The sequence below is a fragment of the Oncorhynchus kisutch genome, unplaced genomic scaffold (genome assembly GCF_002021735.2).
Source record: "Oncorhynchus kisutch isolate 150728-3 unplaced genomic scaffold, Okis_V2 Okis03b-Okis08b_hom, whole genome shotgun sequence".
NCBI classification, from domain to species: domain Eukaryota; kingdom Metazoa; phylum Chordata; class Actinopteri; order Salmoniformes; family Salmonidae; genus Oncorhynchus; species Oncorhynchus kisutch.
In genome coordinates this window covers 2,230,063-2,253,032 of record NW_022261980.1, presented here as the reverse complement: position 1 = coordinate 2,253,032, position 22,970 = coordinate 2,230,063, and the positions used below count along the sequence as shown (strand labels likewise).

General features: G+C 41.0%; 1 protein-coding gene across 1 annotated transcript; it reads left to right on the top strand.

Moving 5' to 3' along the window:
• The first annotated feature begins 1,266 nt into the window (after positions 1–1,266).
• LOC109880835 (caseinolytic mitochondrial matrix peptidase chaperone subunit X) lies at positions 1,267–21,893 on the top strand. The gene is made up of 14 exons (XM_031812642.1): positions 1,267–1,531; positions 1,868–2,127; positions 2,647–2,801; positions 3,301–3,421; positions 4,102–4,256; positions 5,513–5,675; positions 7,090–7,263; positions 8,068–8,232; positions 9,061–9,149; positions 9,760–9,924; positions 14,173–14,475; positions 17,333–17,425; positions 17,597–17,703; positions 20,048–21,893. The coding sequence occupies exons 2-14, from the start codon at positions 2,076–2,078 to the stop codon at positions 20,133–20,135; spliced, it is 1,830 nt and encodes a 609-aa protein (XP_031668502.1). The 5' UTR covers positions 1,267–1,531; positions 1,868–2,075; the 3' UTR covers positions 20,136–21,893.
• Positions 21,894–22,970: the final 1,077 nt, after the last annotated feature.

Genomic DNA, 22,970 nt, shown 5'->3' with positions numbered 1-22,970 from the left:
GTTAAATGCTGAGCTGTCGATGAACAGCCTTCTTACATAGGTATTCCTCTCGTCCAGATGGGTTAGGGCAGTGTGTAGTGTGATCGCGATTGCGTCGTCTGTGGACCTATTGGGGCGGTAAGCAATGACATCTACACCAGGCGTGTCTGAGGGAGGCCCGAAAGATCGTCAAGGACTTCAGTCACCCGAGCCACAGACTGTTCACTCTGTTACCATCTGGGAAATGGTATCAGAGTATCGGGTCTCGGACCAACAGGATCTGAGACAGCTTCTACTACCAGGCCATCAGATTTCTGAAAAGCTAAACTTAGCTGTCTTCCTGCACAGACCTGCAGCTTAGAGACTATTTACCCCTAGAGAGACTATATGTATCTTAGAAATTGTTTGCACTGACTACCCACACATACAACCCTTATACACAAACCTACACACACACACACACACAGGGAGGGAGCTAGCACATAAGCATTTCGCTGCACCTTTTTTGCTAAAAACGGTGTAAGTGACGAATACATTTTCTTAACTCTTATTTTTCTTTAAACTGCATTGTTGGTTTAAGGGCTTATAAGTAAACATTTCACAGTACAGTCTAAACCGGTTGTATTCGGGGCATGTGACAAATACAATTGGATTTGATTTTGATTATATACATATAACTGACATACTTGGGTTGTCCTTATTGTAGCACAAGTCATTATTGGTCTATTACACTAATTATTTATTCAGTTATGCAAAATCAATGTAGTCAGAGAGGAAGAGGCAAAGCAAGAGGATTTACTACACCCAAAATCTGTCCTTGGGAGATTTTTTTATTGAACCTTTATTTAATTTGGCAAGTCAGTTAAGGACAAATTCTTATTTACAATGACGGCCGACACCAGCCAAACCCGGACGACCCTGGGCGAGTTGTGCGCAGCCCTATGGGACTCCCAATCAGAGATAAGCCCTTTTTGTATGGAGGTCACATTCACAGATGTAGGTCTAAAAGAGACCTAAAATAGCCACTTTCATCAAGATACATATTTGTTTATTAAATAAATTGTGATACAAATGTAAAAAGCAAGTCAAACGTACATCCTCCCAGTGAAGTTTCTATGTGAGAATTGCCAGAAAAATCTGAGATACCCTAAATATGTTTTGATTGTCCTGGCGTGGAATCGCCCTTGAGCTCAAGCCAATATTAATAGCTGTACGGGGAAGTGTATTCTGTTCATCCTCTCTTGAAGTATAAATATTGGTTGTCCATATTATTCGAATCCAGAGTCATATTTAATACTGCTCTTATTCTGGTTGTTCTAGATCTACAATCTACAATATACTGTACAAAGGGTATACGTTTTTTCTGCTCTCTTCTGAATGGCCCATCATAACACCATTCATTGGTTACATCACTCAAGAACACACTGTCACATAAGAAAATACACGAGGGTTGTGTAACTCGCACCCTCTGTGGTATTGACAGCATGACAGTGTCATTTGATTTACATTTCATCGATGATTGTATTTGTTTGGCTTTCAAGCCAGCATAATCGTAAGTATATGTTTAGACTACTTTATTGGCAAGCTAGCTAGAACGTTAAGTTACTTGTTACTTGTTCTGCCACACTAGTCTCTGCTCTCTAACTAGATGTAGTCTCTAGGTATAATAACACATTCATATTATGGGTATTGTTCTGCCACACTAGTCTCCGCTCTCTAACTAGATGTAGTCTCCAGGTATAATAACATATTCATATTATGGGTATTGTTCTGCCACACTAGTCTCCACTCTCTAACTAGATGTAGTCTCCAGGTATAATAACACATTCGTGTTATGGGTATTGTTCTGCATAATAATTACATCTTATTTTCAACTCCTTTTCTACAGGTTCGGACCAGACACACAGACTGGATACGTTAATGCTGGCTAAACTAAACAGTGTGCTCTATTTACCAACGCTACTGCTGGTTCGTTAGCCAGCTAAGCTAGCTAGCTAGCCTGCCAGTCAACATATACTTTGGCTAGTTATTTTTTATTACTCTGTGATATTCCCCACATTCCTACTTCTATCTTTTCTGTCGACTTAAATAAAAGAATGTCATGCACATGCAGATCAGCGGCGAGATTGTTCATAACTTCTCAAAAAGGTAAGCATATTTTGCTAGCTAGCTAACTTGCTGGCTAGCTAGCTAACGTTAGTCTTCTAGCCAGCCAGCTTGCAAGTTGCACAATCATATAATGTTCAAATACAGCACAAATAATGATTATGAGGTGTTGAGAAAAGCAAACTAATATGAAATGGGGTAACATGGTTGTTTTGCAAAGTTGTAACCTGTAACATCTACCTGCTAGCCTTGTAGCTAAAAGCTAGCTAAGCTGATGTGAACTTGACTTACAGTGTTGTTACGCAAGAAAGAACCATACAGTGGTGGAGCATGCATTACAGTTAGTTATTTATCCAAAGACTTTGTCAACATTTTCATGTTTTGAATATGTTCAGGGGAACTTTCAGCGACGTGCCCCCTTATGCATTCATATTGACACGCATGAGGAAATGTAGGTGTTTTTATCTATTGATTAGTAATATGCTCAACGTTTGCTTTGCTGATTTAGAAAATGTACGTTAACAGTATGTCAGTTGATTGAATCTGCTTGTACTTTCACAGGTATCTCTTCCACCAGAGTCCAGTTATTTTCTATTAGCAGACCAGGAACACCTGAAGTCCGATTAACCAGAAGAGTTCCTGTGAGATCCTTCTCCGAATCATCTGTATGTTTTTCATCAAAAGATGTCAAAGATGGCTCCGGTGATGGAGGAAAGGTATGTCAAAATCAGGCCTTATTAACATGTTGTTACTATTAATAAGACATTATAAGGAGGTTACACATGCTTATGATGACAATTCTTACAATGAATTGCAATCACATCATAATGCATTGGGGCGGCAAGTAGCCTAGGCAGGTAGCCGAGTGGTAGCCTAGGCAGGTAGCCTAGTGGTTAGAGCATTGGACTAGTAACCGAAAGTTGCAAGATTGAATCCCCAAGCTGACAAGGTAAACATCTGTCATTCTTCCCCTGAACAAGGAAGTTATCCCACTGTTCCTAGGCTGTCATTGAAGATTAGAATTTGTTCTTAACTGACTTACCTAGTTAAATAAAGGTCAAATAAAATAATAATGTAAAAAATACCTGTTGGCTATAAGTAAAGTTCATTGAATGTTATAATATCTTCTTCATAACTTCCTTCATGGTGAATGATCTAGTCCCAGCAGGAGCTACAGTACCTAATCTACATTCTCTGCTCTTCCACTCTTGACAGAAGTCAGTTGGTGATGCAGGAAGTGGGAAAAGAGGAGCTTCTGGTGGCTCCGGAAAAGGAGGCAGCCAGCTACGCTGTCCTAAGTGTGGAGATGCCTGCACACATGTAGAAACCTTTGTGTGTAAGTGTTTTACTTTTCTTCTAGAGGAATTGACAAGAGAGGATAGGATTTGTGTACGGTCAAGCTTGGCACAGGAGCAAATCTCAATTATGAGAAATTGAGTGCTTTGAAAAGTGCTTTGAAACAAACAGCAAACTGTTAGCCTGGTCCCAGATCTGTTTGTGCTGTATGGCCAACTCCTATATGGTCGTTGTTATACCAAAAATATGCCAATTGACCATACGAGTAGGCAAGACAGCACAAACCTATCGGGAACCCAGGCTAGCAAACTGTGCAGTGACCCTGACACTTACTTTCTTTTAATTTATTTGAATTAATTGAACATATGGTTTATAACATGTACAAGTACCAGTACCAGTCTGAATGACATGCACATCATGTGGAAGGGACAGCATTTAAGAGAATATGGTGTTACTCCAGCTTTCAACTGATCTGCTTTACCTAGTATCTACTGGCTCAGTGCAGCTCACACATCTATAGGGAATGCCAGACTACTGGGCAACAGCTGTCAGACATATTGCGTGTTACTAACAAATAAAGTCCTTATGTAACAAATGGGTCATAGTCACAGAGCAGCTAAGTGTAACACAGGTCTAGTTTGTGTGCTTATGCCCCCACTAGCAATATCATGATCCGGCTTAGTTGGTGCCATAACATCCTTCCCCCCTCCCTCTTCCTAGCTTCAACCCGCTTTGTGAAATGTGAGAAATGTCATCACTTCTTTGTGGTGCTGTCAGAGACCGACTCCAGCAAGAGTCTCAATAAGGAGCAGGAAGCAGCCAACGAGGCCGTCAAACTGGCCTTCCAGCAGAAACCTCCTCCTCCTCCTAAAAAGGTATAGTGGACAAGTCTTACAATGCATTATACCTGCAGGCTTTAAGTAAAGTGTTAACAAGTGGGACAAGAAGAAAAGTAGGATGGTCTGGTGGTCTAATCCGCTGCCTCAGGTGCACACATACCACTGCAGCATGGGTTCTAATCCACTGCCTCAGGTGCACACATACCACTGCAGCATGGGTTCTAATCCACTGCCTCAGGTGCACACATACCGCTGCAGCATTGGTTCTAATCCCCTGCCTCAGGTGCACACATACTGCTGCAGCATGGGTTCTAATCCGCTGCCTCAGGTGCACACATACCGCTGCAGTATGGGTTCTAATCCCCTGCCTCAGGTGCACACATACCGCTGCAGCATTGGTTCTAATCTGGCCCACTGCTATATCAGGACACTCCTCTATCTTTCACCTGTATCTCTCTATCCAATAAACATACAGACTTTTAAAAAGTATATGGTAATCAGGATGATTATTAGACATTATAAGGGGATCATATAAGTTTATGACAGGTCTTGATGCATTATAACTGCATTATACTTGCAGGCTTTAAGTAGTGTTACCAAAATAATCACAATAATGTGAAATCAGGCTGATACATCTCATTCAAACTGCATTCAACCCTTCCAGCTACTGTCTGTCCTCTTGCAATGTCCCAACACATCCACTTGTTGTGTATGCCAGACAACGGGTGGTTCAGTCATCCGTGTTAAGTTATAGCTAACCGGGCTTTGTAACATCCGCCATACCACTGAAAGAAGAACAAGTAGAGATTGTACGACAAAAGCACCAAAGAGGGACATGTGTCTATAAACTGTCTGCAGAACTTATTGGTAACATTTTACATAACACTTTACTTACTGGGGCAATCTGGGATTCAAACAACAACAATGCGGCCATCCGGCCACTTTTTTGTGTAAACAGCTATGGTTGGGGACTGGGGCTGGAGAAATGTAGACACTCTCAAATTCAAAATCCCAAAACGTATGTACAAATCAACGATAGGCCCTTTAAAGCCTGTAGATATAATGCTTTATATCTTGTTATTGGCTTGTATGAGCCATTATAATATGTTTTTTTCACTGTATGTGGGACATTTTCAACTGACTCTAAATGGCTGTTCTTTTAGGATCATTATAAGATTATTATAATGTGACATTGTAAGGAGAGTCATTGATGCTTATGATAAGTCTTGTAATGCATTATAACTGCATCATGCATTATGCTTTATGTAAAGTGTTACCAAATTGTCTTTCAGATCTATGCCTACCTGGATAAGTACGTTGTTGGACAGTCCTATGCAAAGAAAGTGCTGGCGGTGGCTGTTTACAACCACTACAAGCGCATCTACAATAACCTTCCGGGAGCGGGCACCAAGCCACAGGCGGAGGTGGAGAAGCAGGCCTCCCTTACTCCACGAGGTTGGTACTGTCCCTGAGCTGTCTATCTCCAGTTTGACTCTGTATTTCATTTGTCTGGAATGGCCTTCTCCCTTCCTCGCAACTTATTTCCTCCATCTGCACCTATGTGAATGAACTTGACAGGTGAAAGGAACTATTGAGTAGCTATCCTATGTCTTCAAATCAGTGCAGAAGAAGAAGAGGAGATTAGAGGAAGCGACTTTATACTATCGACATGCATACTAAGTGCAGTGGCAGTTTTTTTCTACTGTGCACCTTGAAATGTAACAGCATGCCATTCACTCAGGTTAACAAAATGCCTTACCCATTTGTAATGTAAAACAGAATCACAGCTGAATGAATGGTAGGATGAAGTGTTCTCTTGCAGGCTCCTCTGCAATGGTTTGGCATGTGTACAATGGCTTCTTGCAGTCCTTCCTCATCCATGGATTTAAAGTAACGACCCAGAGTTTCCAGATTTCTATCAAATATGACCAATAATTCATTACAATATAAGTGAAATAGTTTTCCTTCCCAAAAATGGTAATTAAGTATGTTAAGAGGGGTGTGGGCGTACCCAAACAACAGAATGGCGTATACCGGTCATAAGAAATGTTCATGTGGGTAGACAGCTGATTGGTCATCTTGATGAAATCCTCCTCTATAAGGAAATAGCAGCATTTTTAAAATGGTTTGTTTGAGATAAAAGTTTGAGGTGTTTTTAAGTGTTTTTTCTCCAATTTATGCTTTGGCCGCTAATACGAGTATATGATGAGTCAACAACATTATTTGGGTATGAGTTAACAATATGAACTTTTAAAAGGGAGCTTTTCACTGGACAGTTACTTTAAGGCTTTCCCAGTTTTTTTAACCTTTATTTAACTAGGCAAGTCAGTTAAGAACACATTCTTATTTTCAATGACGGCCTAGGAACAGTGGGTTAACTGCCTTGTTCAGGGCCAGAACGACAGATTTTTTCCTTGTCAGTTCAGGGATTTGACCTTGCAACCTTTCGGTTATTAGCCCAACACACTAACCACTAGGCTTCCTGTCGCCCCATTAGCCCAAAGTCCTGTTTGAACAGGACATTTGTTAGACAGTCAGACAGTCAGTTAGACAGTCCGACAGACAGACAGACAAACAGAGAGGATAAGGTGGCCAAATACAGACAGACAAAGACAATCAAACAGAAATACAGACAGACAGACAGATAGTGGCCTAGTAACCTTGTTGTTAATCATGCACAGGGTATATATATCTCTCCACACAGTAACAATACACTGCCTTAGTCCAATATTTATTCACTCTCACAGTATCTCTACACAACACCCTTATTCCCTATATAGCACACTACATTCCTAGCTGACCTCTCTCTCTCCCCTCTTGCCTCTCCATTCCCTCCCTTTCTTTACCTCCTCTCTGTCTGTTCTTTCAGAGTTGCTGCAGATCGCTGGGATCAATCCCCATGGCAATGCGCTGGGTGCGTCAGTGCAGCAGCAGAGCCAGCAGCCTGCCCAGGAGAAGAGGGGGGGCGAGGTGCTCGACTCTCACCACGCCAACATCAAACTGGAGAAGAGCAACATCGTGCTGCTGGGACCCACCGGATCAGGTGAGCGTTTGGAAGAATTGGAGCACGTGCCGATCTATAAGGGAAGTCTTTTTCTACTATAGTGTACTACTTTGAGCACAGTCTCATGTGTCCCTCTGTGATTAAACAGTTTGTCATTGGGTCAGCTCTTTAATTGGCCCTACACTGTCATAAGGCCTGCGTAGGGTAGTAATGACATACAGTAGCAGTTGTCATAAATGCTCATAAGGGTGGATGGAAACTGACTTTACACAGTTATGACACGGACAGTAAGAGTTGCGCCAAGGGCCTGAATTCACCCTGCACTGCTCTGCATAAGGTGACACAGTTATGGCATTACAGAATTGCTATACGCTAACATCTACTTTTACAACCATGAATGCCATCTGTTGCGTAGTCGTACGTAGTCTTTTACGAGTTCCCAAGAGGGGTCTAACAAAACACATACAAAATAAGTTGTAATCGGATTCTTGGCTATGATATTTATATTACAGGAAACACAAATTGTGTTAAAGCTATAGTACACTCAACGTCATCATCATGACAGTTTCTGCTCTGTACTGAAAGGGCTCTAGAATAGCTGACTGCTGACCTGCACAGTTTGTTGTGATTGCGCTAGTTAGCAACTTCCTTCAAACTGCACGCAGAGACATAAAAATGGGATCCATGAGTTCATCTCTCTGGGGAAGTAGATAAAGGGCCAAGATCCTGAAGTATCTCTTTAACACAAAGCTTTTTTAGTGTAGTATTCCTTTAAACAAAAGTTGTAAAATGGATGTGTTGGTATTTCCTATTGCCTGACATTGATTGACATCCATATTGCAGGTAAAACCCTCTTAGCCCAGACACTGGCTAGGTGCCTGGATGTGCCCTTCGCCATCTGTGACTGCACCACGCTAACCCAGGCAGGCTATGTGGGCGAAGACATTGAGTCTGTGGTGGCCAAGCTCCTCCAAGACGCCAACAACTCTGTTGAGAAAGCACAACAAGGTATATGCTATAATGTGTTACTTACTTGCTTGTGTATGTGAATGTCTGTGGTTGTGTGTGACATGTGACATCAGTATGACTATCTTATCAAGTAGTGTACTTTAAGCACATCAACCTCAGTCCTTGTCCTAAGAGTTGGTAGAGTTTTGATGGTGAATGATTTCATTGGATAAAGAAACGTTTATGAAACGTGCCATCTGTCCGACTAGCTTATCAGTTACTGTACTTGTAGCAGATCAACTTCTCTAAATTCCCTAAGTGGATGTTTTTGAAAGTAAATAACTGAATTAAAGGCACAGTAGGCAGCTGTTTTGATGACCCGACCAAATGCACATAGAAATGTTATAGATCTGTCATTCTCATTGAAAGTATGTCTGAGAAGCGGTAGATCCATTCTATGTGTGCTATTTTTCTGTGCTTCCCGTTTTTGCTCGTTTTACTTTGAGTTTTGTAATACCATCTTCAAACATCTGAAAAAATATATTTTTAGTTATTGAAAATATATTTCTTAGTGGTTTAGATGGTACAATGATGCTCTACACTATTCAATACTTATTTTGTCGCATACACTGAAATTAAGCGAACCATTAGAACTTTAGTAACCAGGAAATGGTGCAGTGATTTCTTCCTATTGTACCTTTAAAGATAGAAAAGAGAGACAGTGTAGGCCCACATTTTTCGTGACTGCTGTGTAACATATATATTGCATGTGTGACGAACCAAGGTCAAGCAAAATATTCTTGTGTGGTAAAAATGTTGATATACTGTATGCTAACTCACTCTGAATGGTGATTGGTTCTCGTTCTCTTCACTGATTGGCCCTCGCAGGCATCGTGTTCCTGGATGAGGTGGATAAGATTGGCAGTGTGCCCGGAATCCACCAGTTACGAGACGTGGGGGGTGAGGGAGTACAGCAGGTCAGTGTATACTGTGTATAGATTGATATTATAGTGGTTTGATTATTTATAGATATGTAGATCTGTCACTGTCAGGCAGTACAGTCCTGCCATGAACACTGTCGGTTATAAAACCTGTAGATTCTGGCTTCATAACAGATTTCCTTGACCTTTCACCGCATTGTCTGTAAAAAAAACACACTTGTTGACTTGTTGATCTCCCATAAGGATTCCAACATGGGATCATACATACCTGTTACAGTGGTTTCCCATCCAAACTTTACTTGGTGATACTTCCTTAATTGTCTATTTGGAAAACCGTGTGTCTTGTAACTTTCAGTGGCTAGTTGCCCTTGAAACTCAGACAATCAAAAAATGTTGCCTCCCTTCGCAATATTTGCTCTAGACGCATGCTTGATCGCCCAGGAATGACTAGGGCAAGTATGTTCAAGTATGAGGAGGAATGACTAGGGCAAGTATGTTCAAGTATGAGGCGAGGTAATGAGAGAATTTCTCCTGGTGCAAAAACATTTATAGGTTTGGAAGAGGTTGAGAAGAGGTTTAGGAAACACTGGGTTATTGTACATTGTGTGTGTCTTATAATGTCCTCTGTTTGGTGGTCGTTTGGTAGGGTCTACTCAAACTCCTGGAGGGTACTATCATCAACGTCCCAGAGAAGAACTCCAGGAAGCTGAGAGGTGAGACGGTCCAGGTGGACACCACCAACATCCTGTTTGTGGCCTCCGGTGCCTTCAACGGCCTGGACCGGATCATCAGCATGAGGAAGTGTGAAAAGGTAAACATTTCAATGTCAACATTTTAATTCAGAATTTTATTTCAATTGAATTTCACATTTTTAATAACTACTTTTTCAACTACTTCACAAGGAATTTCTTGTGGAGTGGTTCATACAATAAACAAACTGTACACAAATAACAGTCAATACAGAATGAAACTAGGCTGCCGTCCCTGTGTGGCTCTGGCCAAATGTACTATACTAGACTAGATAAGGAGGCTGATATTTCAGGCCCTTCATTTTGTGGCAAGGTTGCATTTGTAAGTGCAGGGGTTTTGGTGTTACCATAAGTGATATTGCCCTGAATCAGTGTATCCTGGACACTGAAGCTCTTTGATCAAGTGCCTTCAGAAGATATTCATACCCCTTGATTTATTCCACATTTTGTTGTTACAGCCTGAATTCAAAATGGATTAAATATATATATTTTTTCTCTCACCCATCTGCACACAATGCCCCATAATGAAAAAAAAGTGGAAAAAGTGTTTATTAGAAATGTTAGCCAATTTTATTTACAATTAAATACAGAAATATCTCATTTACATAAGTATTCACACCTCTGAGTCAATACTTTGTAGAAGCACCTTCCACACTTGGATTAGGAAACATTTGCCCATTATTATTTGAGAAATTCCTCAAGCTCTGTCAAATTGGTTGTTGATCATTGCTAGAAACTATTTTCAGTTCTTCGGTTTCTCATTTTTTAAGTTCATTTAAGTCAAAACTACAAATCGGCCACTCTAGAACATTCACTGTCTTCTTGGTAAGCAACTCCAGATTTAGCCTTGTGTTTTAGGTTATTGTCCTGCTGAAAGGTGAATTAATCTCAGAGTGTCTGGTGGAAAGCAGACTGAACCAGGTTTTCCTCTAAGATTTTTGCATGTGCTTAGCTCCATTCCGTAATTTTTTATCCCCAAAAACTCCCCAGTCCTTAATGATTACAAGCAATTAGGTTAGTGTTGTGGAGTCACTATATTGAATGTTGATCCATCCTCAGTTTTCTTCTATCATAGCCATTCAACTCTGTAACTGTTTTAAAGTCACCATTGGCTTCATGGTGAAATCCCTGGGAGGTTTCCTTCCTCTATGGCAACTGAGTTAGGAAAGAAGCCTGTATCTTTGTATGGACTGGGTGTATTGATACACCATCCAACATGTAATTAATTACTTCACCATGCTCAAAGAGCTATTCAATGTCTGCTTTTTTTCACCCATCTATCAATAGGTGTCACGCCCTGACCTTAGTTATCTTTGTTTTCTTTATTATTTTGGTTAGGTCAGGGTGTGACGAGGGTGGCTTGTGTAGTTTTTGTATTGTCTAGGGGTTTTTGTATGTCTAGGGTTGTTGTATATCTAGGTGTTTATATGTCGATGGTTGCCTAGATTGGTTCTCAATCAGAGGCAGCTGTTTATCGTTGTCTCTGATTGGGGACCATATTTAGGTAGCCATATTCCTTGGGTATTTTGTGGGTTATTGTCTATGTGTAGTTGCCTGTCAGTACTCGTGGCGCATAGCGTCATGGTTGTTTTGTATGTTTGTTCAGTGTTTATTCTTCATTCAAAGAAGTATGTATTCTTATCACGCTGCGCCTTGGTCTTCTCGTTATGACGAACGTGACAATAGGTGCCCTTCTTTGCAAGGCATTTGTAAACCTGGTCTTTGTGGTTGAATCTGTTTAAAATTCCCTTCTTGGGACCTTACAGTTAATTGTATGTGCGGGTCACAGAGATGAGGTAGTCGTTCAAAACACCATTATTGCACACAGTGAGTCCATGAAAATTATTATGTGACTTGTTAAGCAAATCTTTACTCCTGAACTTAAGGCTTGTTATAACAAAGTAGTTGAATACTTAGACTCAAGACATTTCAGCTTTACATTTTTTATTAATTTGTAAACATTTCTAAAAACATAATTCCTTTTGACATTATGGGGTATTGTGTTTAGGCCAGTGACCCCAAATAGTATATTTAATCAATTTAAATTCAGGCAGTAACACAATGAAATGTGTAAAAAGTAAAGGGATGTGACTACTTTCTGAAGGCACTGTATCGTCATGACATTACAAGGTAAATGCGTTGTAAACAACTTTAGTTGTTTACAACGCTCTCAACCTGATACAGTCCAGTTACTGTGAACCAATCCTAACTTGAAATTGGTGTGTGTAAAAATGCACTTTCACGATTTGCGTAAAATTTGTGCATAGGCTTATCTCAAGTTAGGATTCAGCCTTGGGTCAGAAAAGACTGCAAATGTGGGTGGGATTAATAAGGTTCAAGGGGCGGTCAAGAAGATTTGGGTATTCGTAGCAGATTCACCTGTGTGTATGTATATACAGTGCCTTCGGAAAGTATTCAGACCCCTTGACTTTTTCCACATATTGTTTCGTTACAGCCTTATACTCATATTGATTAAATAGTTTTTTTCCCCCTTATAAATCTACACACAATACCCCATGATGACAAAGAAAAATAGTTTTTTAGAAATATTTGCACATTTTTTACAAATAAAAACTTTAATCACATTTACATAAGTATTCAGACCCTTTACTCAGTACTTTGTTGAAGCACCTTTGTCAGCGATTTCAGCATCGAGACTTCTTGGGTATGACGTTACAAGCTTGGTACACATGTATTTGGGGAGTTTCTCCCATTCTTCTCTGCAGATCCTCTCAACCTCTGTCAGATTAGATGGGGAGCATTGCTACACAGCTATTTTCAGGTTTCTCCAGAGATATTTGATCGGGTTCCACTCAAGAACATTCAGAGACATGCCCCGAAGCCACTCCTGGGTTGTCTTGGCTGTGTGCTTAGGGTCGTTGTCCTGTTGGAAGGTGAACCTTCGCCCCAGTCTGAGATCCTGAGCGCTGTGGAGCAGGTTTTTATCAAGGACCTCTCTGTACTTTGCTCTGTTCATCTTTGCCTCGATCCTAACTAGTCTCCCAGTCCCTGAAAAACATCCACACAGCATGATGCTGCCAACACCATGCTTCACCTTAGGGATGGTGCCAGGTTTCCTCCAGACGTGACACTTGGCATTCAGGCCAAAGAGTTCAATCTTGGTTTCATCAGAGGACAGAATCTTGTTTCTCATGGTCTGAGAGTCTTTAGGTGTCTTTTGACAAACTCCAAGCAAACTGTCATGTGCCTTTTACTGAGGAGTGGCTTCGGTCTGGCCACTCTACCATAAAGGCCTGATTGGTAGAGTGCTGCAGAGATGGTTGTCCTTCTGGAAGTTTCTCCCATCTCCACAGAGAAACTCTAGAGCTCTGTCATTGTGACCATCAGGTTATTGGTCACCTCCCTGACAAAGGCCCTTCTCTGATTGTTCAGTTTGGCCAGGTGGCCAGCTCTAGGAAGAGTCTTGGTGGTTCCAAACTTCTTCCATTTAAGAATGATAGAGGCCACTGTGTTCTTGGGGACCTTCAATGCTGAAGAAATGTTTTTGTACCCTTCCTCAGATCTGTGCCTCGACACAATCCTGTCTCGGAGCTTTATGGACAATTCCTTTGATCTCATGGCTTGGTTTTTGCTGTGACATGCACTGTCAACTGTGGGACCTTATATAGACAGGTGTGTGCCTTTCCAAATCATGTCCAATCAATTAAATTGACCACAGGTGGACTCCAATCAAGTTGTAGATACATCTCAACGATGATCAATGGAAACAGGATGCACCTGAGCTCAACTTGGGGCGGCAGGGTAGCCTAGTGGTTAGAGCGTTGGAATAGTAACCGGAAGGTTGCAAGTTCAAACCCCCGAGCTGACAAGGTACAAATCTGTCGTTCTGCCCCTGAACAGGCAGTTAACCCACTGTTCCTAGGCCGTCATTGTAAATAAGAATTTATTCTTAACTGACTCGCCTAGTTAAATAAAGGTAAAAAAAAATAAAAAACTTTGAGTCTCATAACAAAGGGTTTTATGTAAATAAGGTATTTCTGTTTTTTATTTTTAATACATTTGCTAAAATTTCTAACAACCTGTTTTCACTTTTTCATTATAGGGTATTGTGTTAAGATTGCTGAGGATTTTTTATTTAATACATTTTAGAATCAGGCTGTAACGTAACAAAATGTGGAAAATGTCAAGGGGTATGAATACTTTCCAAATGCACTATATTTTTTGTTATTATGGAGAAAAGTTTAAAAAATAACAAAATAGACAATGCAACATAAGTACAAAATCAGCCAACATCAGCCTATAGTAGCAGAACTGTCCCTCTTTAACTGAATCCCTCCTCCTCTCTGCAGTATCTGGGCTTCGGAACGCCGTCCAATATGGGACAGGGGCGTCGGGCGGCTGCGGCTGCAGACCTGGCCAACAGCAGCGGAGCGGAGATGGACGCCGTGCTGGAGATCAAGGAGAAGGACCGACTCCTGAAGCACGTGGAGGCCCGGGACCTCATCGAGTTTGGGATGATCCCCGAGTTTGTGGGGCGCCTGCCTGTGGTGGTTCCCCTGCACAGCCTGGATGAGGAGACCCTGGTTAGGATCCTGACGGAGCCACGCAATGCTGTCATACCACAGTACCAGGCACTGTTCAGCATGGACAAGGTGGAGACTCATTATTGTTATTATTAGTGGTGGTGGTAGTAGTAGTAGTAGTAGTATTAGTGTTACTGGTGGTGGTGGTAGTAGTAGTATTAGTGTTACTGGTGGTGGTGGTGGTGGTAGTAGTAGTGGTAGTAGAAGTATTAGTGTTACTGGTGGTGGTAGTAGTAGTAGTAGTAGTATTAGTGTTACTGGTGGTGGTGGTAGTAGTAGTAGTAGTATTAGTGTTACTGGTGGTGGTGGTAGTAGTAGTAGTAGTAGTAGTATTAGCGTTACTGGTGGTGGTGGTAGTAGTAGTATTAGTGTTACTGGTGGTGGTGGTAGTAGTAGTAGTAGTAGTAGTATTAGTGTTACTGGTGGTGGTGGGAGTAGTAGTAGTAGTAGTAGTAGTAGAAGTATTAGTGTTACTGGTGGTGGTAGAAGTAATAGTGGGGTTAGTGGTGGTAGTAATAGTCATAGTAGTAATAATTGGTCCCTTCAGGATTTTGCCATTCTGTACATAAAACAGTCATTGCAATATTATTACATAAAACTGCCGACCACCCCATATTTCCAGCATAATGTGATTCAGTCGATCCAGACGCAAACAAACGTTTTCCCTCATCGCATATTGCCATGCAAAATGTTAGAATTGCCGCAGCAATGCCTGCAAATATCACAACAAATCTCTGCCAAATCCTGGAAGGACTGAGTTGTAGTAGTAGTAGTAGTAGTAGTAATATAAGTAGTAGTGGTGGTAGTAGTAGAAGTGGTGGTGGTAGTAGTAGTAATATTAGTAGGAGTAGCAGTAGTAGCAGCAGTAGTAGTAATAGTGTCAGTAGTAGTAGTAGCATCAGTAGTACTATAGCAGCAGTTGTAGTAGTAATAGTAGCAGCAATAGTAGTAGCTGTGATAGTAGTAGCAGCAGATGTAGTATTAGCATCAATAGTAGTAGGATCAGTAGTAGGATCAGCAGTAGTGATAGTAGTCATAGCAGCAGCAGTAGTAGTAATATAAGTAGTAGTAGCAGCAGTTGTAGTAGCTGCAGTATCAGTAGTAATAGTAGTAGCAGCAGCATTATCAGTAGTAGTAGTAGCGGCAGCATTATCAGTAGTATCAGTAGTAGTACCAGCAGTAGTAGCAGCAGTTGTAGTAGTAGCAGCAGTTGTAGTAGTAGTAGCAGCAGTTGTAGTAGTAGTAGTACCAGCAGTAGTAGCAGCAGTTGTAGTAGTAGTAGCAGCAGCAGTTGTAGTAGTAGTAGCAGCAGTTGTAGTAGTAGTAGTACCAGCAGTAGTAGCAGCAGTTGTAGTATTAGTAGCAGCAGCAGTTGTAGTAGTAGTAGCAGCAGCAGTTGTAGTAGTACCAGCAGTAGTAGCAGCAGTTGCAGTAGTAGTAGTAGCAGCAGTTGTAGTAGTAGTAGCAGCAGTTGTAGTAGTAGTAGTAGTACCAGCAGTAGTAGCAGCAGTTGTAGTAGTAGTAGCAGCAGCATTATCAGTAGCAGTAGTAGCGGCAGCATTAGCAGTAGTAGCAGCAGCATTATCAGTAGCAGTAGTAGCGGCAGCATTGTCAGTAGTATCAGTAGTAGTAGCAGCAGTTGTAGTAGTAGTAACAGCATTTGTAGTAGTAGTAGTAGCAGCAGTTGTAGTAGTAGCAGCAGCAGTTGTAGTAGTAGCAGTTGTAGTAGTAGTAGTAGCAGCAGTTGTAGTAGTAGTAGCAGCAGTTGTAGTAGTAGTAGCAGCAGCATTATCAGTAGCAGTAGTAGCGGCAGCATTATCAGTAGTATCAGTAGTAGTACCAGCAGTTGTAGTAGTAGTAGCAGCAGCAGTTGTAGTAGTAGTAGCAGCAGCAGTTGTAGTAGTAGTAGTAGCAGCAGTTGTAGTAGTAGTAGCAGCAGTTGTAGTAGTAGCAGCAGTTGTAGTAGTAGTAGTAGCATCAGCATTATCAGTAGCAGTAGTAGCGGCAGCATTATCAGTAGTATCAGTAGTAGTACCAGCAGTAGTAGCAGCAGTTGTAGTAGTAGTAGCAGCAGCATTATCAGTAGCAGCAGCAGTTGTAGTAGTAGTAGTAGCAGTTATAGTAGTAGTAGCAGCAGCATTATCAGTAGCAGCAGCAGCAGCAGTTGTAGTAGTAGTAGTAGTAGCAGCAGTTGTAGTAGTAGTAGTAGCAGCAGTTGTAGTAGTAGCAGCAGTTGTAGTAGTACCAGCAGTAGCAGCAGCAGTTGTAGTAGTAGTAGTAGCAGCAGTTGTAGTAGTAGCAGCAGTTGTAGTAGTAGTAGCAGCAGTTGCAATAGCAGCAGTAGTAATGGTAGTAGTGATATAAGTAGTAGTAGTAGCAGTTATGATAGTAGCAGCAGTTGTAGTAGTAGGATCAGTGGTATTAGTAGTAGTAGGATCAGTAGTATTAGTAGCAGTCGTACCAGCAGTTGTAGTAGCAGGAATAGTAGGAGTAGCAGTAGTAGTCGTACCAGCAGTTGTAGTAGCAGGAATAGTAGTAGCAGGAATAGTAGTAGTCGTTGTAGCAGCAGTTGTAATAGTAGCATTAGTAGTGATAGTAGTAGTAATTTAAGTAGTAGTAGTTGCAGCAGCAGCAGTAGTAGTAGTAGTAATAGTAGTAGTAGTAGTAGTAATATAAGTAGCAGTGATAGTAGTAGTAACGCCGTCATCCCCCAGTACCAGACCCTGTTCAGCATGGACAGCGTGTTTCAGGAGGGGAGGTGGTGTGGGGGGGAGGAAGGGTGTGCGTACTGTATTTATCTGTGTTTGGATGTGCAGACACTAGTGTCTGTGTACATACATCTGTAGGTTCTGATGTCTTTGTGTGTACCCTCCAAAAAAGTTGTGATGATTTCATTAACACTTGTATTACCTTAATCTCATTCCAGTGTGAACTGAATGTAACTCCAGATGCCTTGAGAGCCATCGCCAGGTTGGCTTTGGAAAGGAAGACCGGTGCTCGTGGGCTAAGGTCCATTATGGTAAGCACCTCCAATATATATTTTGAAATGTACAGTAATGTATAAATTGTGATTTACATTTTTAAATGTATATTTAAGAATATGAAATGTAATTGTTTTATATGCATTTTGAAATGTACATCTTAAACCTTTGATGGTGGGGAGTAATATTCCTTCTCTTGTCTTTTTAAGGAAAAATTGCTTCTTGAACCCATGTTTGAAGTGCCACACTCAGACATCATGGCTGTTGAGCTGAACGAAGACGTGGTCCAAGGGAAATCAGTGCCTGTGTATGTAAAGTAAGTATTCATAATTACCAGAGACTCAACTCGGTTGGGGACAATACAGTATTAAAGTGAATAAGTAACATGCTGACCACTCCGCTCACGTCACGTGCGTGAGTGTTGCAAAATAAATTTAAACATACATGTTATTCAATTATTGCCTCCACACAGCTTGCGGGCGCCAACGAGCGTCTGCATTACCAAGCGCTAAAATAGAAGTCAGTTTTATTTGTAACGCTGAACGCATTTTATACACAATTATACATTTTCATATCTTTAGTGAACACACCGTGTAAACATTCACAGCACAGTGTAGGGTGGAAAAAGTATGTGAACCCTTGGATTTAATAACTGGTTGACCCTCCTTTTGGCAGTTATAAACTCAACCAAACGTTTTCTGTATTTGCGGATCAGACCTGCACAATGATCAGGAGGAACTTTGGACCATTCATCTTTACAAAACTGTTTCAGTTCAGCAATATTCTTGATGTCTGGTGTGAACTGCTCTTAAGGTCATCACACAGCATTTTAAATTGGGTTGATGTCAGGACTCTGACTGGGCCACTCCAGAAGGCATATTCTGTTCTGTTGAAGCCATTCTGTTTTTGATTTATTTCTGTGTTTTGTGTCGGTGTCCTGTTAAATCACCCAACTTCTGTTGAGCTTCAATTGGCGGACAGATAGCCTTAATTTCTCCTGCAAATTGTCTTGATAAACTTGGGAATTGATTTTTCCGTCAATGATAGCAATCTGTCCAGGCCCTGAGGCAGCAAAGCAGCCCCAAACCATGATGCTCCCTCCACCATACTTTACAGTTGGGATGAGATTTGGATGTTGGTTTGCTGGGCCTTTTTTTTCTCCACACAGTATTGTGTTTTCCTTCCAAACAACTCAAAGTTTGTTTAATCTGTCCACTGAATATTTTGCCAGAAGTGCTGTGTAACATCCAGGTGCTCTTTTACAAACTTCAGACGTGCAGCAATGTTTTTTTGGACAACAGTGACTTCTTCCGTGGTGTCCTCCCATGAACACCATTCTTGTTTAGTGTTTTACGTATCGTAGACTCGTCAGAGATGTTAGCATGTTCCAGATATTTCTGTAAGTCTTAGCCTGACACTAGGATTCTTCTAAACCTCATTGATCATTCTGCGCTGTGCTCTTGCAGTCATTTTTGCAGGACGGCCACTCATAGGGAGAGTAGAACAGTGCTGAACTTTCTCCATTTACAGACAATTTGTCTTATCGTGGACTGATGGACATCAAGGCTTTTAGAGATACTTTTGTAACCCTTTCCAGCTTTATGCAAGTCAACAATTCTTAATCTTATGTCTTCTGAGATCTTTTGTTCGAGGCATGGTTCACGTCAGGCAATGCTCCTTGTGAATAGCAAACTCACATTTTGTGAGTTTTTTTTATAGGGCAAGGCAGCTCTAACCAACATCTCCAATCTCGTCTCATTGATTGGACTCCAGGTTAGCTGACTCCTGACTCCAATTAGCTTTTGAAAAAGTCATTAGCCCAGGGGTTCACATACTTTTACCAACCTACACTGTGAATGTTTTTAAAAGATGTATTCAATATAGACAACAAAATACAATAATTTGTGTGTTATTGGTTTGTCTATTGTTGTGACTAAGATGAAGATCAGATCGAATTTTATGACTAATTTATGCAGAAATCCAGGTAATTCCAAAGGGCTCACATACTTTTTCTTGCAACTGTATATACAGGGGCTACCGGTACAGAGTCAATGTGCAGGGGCACCTGTTAGTCGAGGTAATTGAGGTAATATGTACATGTAGGTAGAGTTATTAAAGTGACAATGCATAGATAATAACAGTGAGTAGCAGCGGAGTAAAAGAGGGGGGGGCAATGCAAATAGTCTGGGTAGCCATTTGATTAGATGTTCAGGACTCTTATGGCTTGGAGGTAGAGGCTGTTTAGAAGCCTCTTGGACCTAGACATGGCGCTCAGGTACCGCTTGCCGAGCGGCAGCAGAGAGAACAGTCTATGACTAGTGTGGCTGGAGTCTTTAACAATTTTTAGGGCCTTCCTCTGACACCGCCTGGTATAGAGGTCCAGGATGGCAGGATGCTTGGCCCCAGTGATGTACTGGGCCGTACGCACTAGCCTTTGTAGTGCCTTACGGTCAGAGGCCGAGCAGTTGCCATACCAGGCAATGATGCAACCAGTCAGGATGCTCTCGGTGGTGCAGCTGTAGAACCTTTTGAGGATCTGAGGATCCATGCAAATCTTATATGGTGTGGTTTCACAGCAATTTAATTGAAAATACTTTTTTTTTTACCATGACTTTTCATTTATTTGCAGCAGAATTTAATCTTTTTTTGTGTGTCTCCAGAGCACCTGCTAAGGAGTCTGAGGAGGAGTATGACTCTGGGATAGAGGAGGAGAGCTGGCCAAGGCAGGCGGATGCAGCCAACAACTAACTAACAGTCCAAAATGGAACTTCAGAAATTGCCATTTCGATTTAATAAGCTATGGCATTTTACAAGTACCATTATTGTAACTTCAAATGTAATTATGTCATCTGAATTACATCAGTGTTGATCATGATGATGTAGGTTATGCAATTTCATACATCGGAAAAAGTTTGTTCCCAAATTGTTGCAAAGGTTTAAGAATTAACATTAACCAAGTATTCTCTAGCCATCTTTCACAGAGAGAGAAAAGGAGAGAGAACTTTATCCTGTTTAAATGTAAAGATACTTTAACTTTTTCTCATAAAGTAGCTAGTGTCTCTTTGTGATAAGTACTTGTTTGGGAAACCTTAATGGAAATGGATTGTATCAAGTCCAAAATCTATTTTCTCTTATTTCGTTTTGACACCATTTTATTTTTGACAGTCAAGGATTAAGGTAAATACAGGATACTTGTTTTAACCACCATGTCTTTCTGATGTCATTAAGGAAGCCATTTTGTTTCTTCACAACTCTCTGACGAGGTCAGCCAGGTCATAGAAACCAGCGTTCTTTACAGAACAAGTATTTATAGGCAAATTGTTAACCTTTTCAAAAAAGATCAGTTTGGCTGCTCTGTGGTGGATTTCAAATATCCAACACTGGAATTACTAGTATACTGTATGTACAGTTAGTATGCCATGTATGAGATGAAACGTGTAAGATATCTGGGGTCGCGATAGGGGGGGTGACTTAAATTGATCCCAATCAGCTTTGATAATGTCAGATTTTCAACACATTTTCCCATTGTGGTTGTTTTTGATGTTTCTTTATGGAACCGTTTAGAACTTCCTACACATTTAATGAAGCCATGACATCACTGGTGTTTTTAAATGAAAACATACCAGTCTTTAGAAATGCATTGTCTGATTTGCTCAACACTATACACTGAGAAACTGTTCATTCAATGCAGTTTCTTTAAAAGAAGCTGGGCTTTTTTGTACACTTTATATACAGATATAACATTTTGAAAGGGCCTAGAATCTAGATAATTTGCTCAATTCCACTTTGGCCCTTAGACCCTAACCCCTAGGCACCTGTGTAGATCTCAGAAGATTTGATAGGTGTTAGCAATATGGTAACAGTTTAGTCTTTCTCTTATGGGTTTCTGTGATGTTGGTTACACCCATCCAAACCTTTTAAATCTACACAGGGACTTTATCCTGGAGCTTATGTTGCATTCATAACCGAGTGGGAAGGTGGTAATTACCAGCTGTGAAGTCGTAAATATCAGTTGGATGCATTCACATGCTTTGAACTCATTGAGAAACGCTGATTGGCTAATGGCAAACAAGCTGCGTCAATCATAAACTAAAAGTACAGCTAACATGCTTGTAAACATATGTATTCAAAAACATTAATAGATAGCTTTTTATAAATAATGTTTTACTGCATGTAACTGCCTAAAATGCTGTTATCGGGGTAATTTCTTTAGTGGGTGACATCAGAGGTCAACATGTGGGAGAAGTTGGCGCTCAGGGATGATATATGAGTTTCCCACTAGTAATTACCAGTTGGAGGGGCGTTCAAGTAGGTTTTGTATGTGGTAAATAACACCTTCCCACTTGGTTATGAACACAGCATAAGGTCTTGATTTAGAGTTGGGCAATTGTGTGATGTACAGTCCATCAGAACTGATGCCATCTGTGTGGCAGCAACCCTATTTTGCTCTGAATAGTTGTGAACCTATGTAAATGTGAGACTTTAATAAATATATTAATCACTTAAGAGTGTTCAGAGGTTGTTTGATGAACTATAGTTGTCCAGTGTTCTTCAGTCCTGGTGCAGTGTTCTTCAGTCCTGGTGGGTTTATTTAGTCCAAGCCACCCAAAAACATGCACCCTCATCAGTTTTTATAGGCTGCGGTTACACAGGCAGCCCAATCTTGATATTTTACAAATTAGTGGAAAAAGATCCGAATTGGGCTGTCTGAGTAAATATTTATATTATTAGATATACAATGGGGAGAACAAGTATTTGATACACTGCCGATTTTGCAGGTTTTCCTACTTACAAAGCATGTAGAGGTCTGTCATTTTTATCATAGGTACACTTCAACTGTGAGAGACGGAATCTAAAACAAAAATCCAGAAAATCACATTGTATGATTTTTAAGTAATTAATTTGCATTTTATTGGATGACATAAGTATTTGATCACCTACCAACCAGTAAGAATTCCGGCTCTCACAGACCTGTTAGTTTTTCTTTAAGAAGCCCTCCTGTTCTCCACTCATTACCTGTATTAACTGCACATGTTTGAACTCGTTACCTGTATAAAAGACACCTGTCCACTCAATCAAACAGACTCCAACCTCTCCACACTGGCCAAGACCAGAGAGCTGTGTAAGGACATCAGGGATAAAATTGTAGACCTGCACAGGGCTGGAATGGGCTACAGGACAATAGGCAACAACTGTTGGCGCAATTATTAGAAAATGGAAGAAGTTCAAGATGACGGTCAATCAACCTCGGTCTGGGATTCCATGCAAGATCTGACCTCGCGGGGCATCAATGATCATGAGGAAGGTGGGGGATCAGCCCAGAACTACACGGCAGGACCTGGTCAATGACCTGAAGAGAGCTGGGACCACAGTCTCAAAGAAAACCATTAGTAACACACTACGCCGTCATGGATTAAAATCCTATAGCGCACGCAAGGTCCCCCCTGCTCAAGCCAGCGCATGTCCAGGCCTGTCTAAGGTTTGCCAATGACCATCTGGATGATCCAGAGGAGGAATGGGAGAAGGTCATGTGGTCTGATGAGACAAAAATATAGCTTTTTGGTCTAAACTCCACTCGCCGTG

Coding starts and splice junctions, on each gene's coding strand:
- LOC109880835 (XM_031812642.1), top strand. CDS start 2,076: ATGTCATGCACATGCAGATCAGCGGCGAGATTGTTCATAACTTCTCAA. Junction 9,150..9,759: donor GGGGTGAGGGAGTACAGCAG/GTCAGTGTATAC, acceptor GTCGTTTGGTAG/GGTCTACTCAAACTCCTGGA. Junction 14,476..17,332: donor CACTGTTCAGCATGGACAAG/GTGGAGACTCAT, acceptor ATCTCATTCCAG/TGTGAACTGAATGTAACTCC.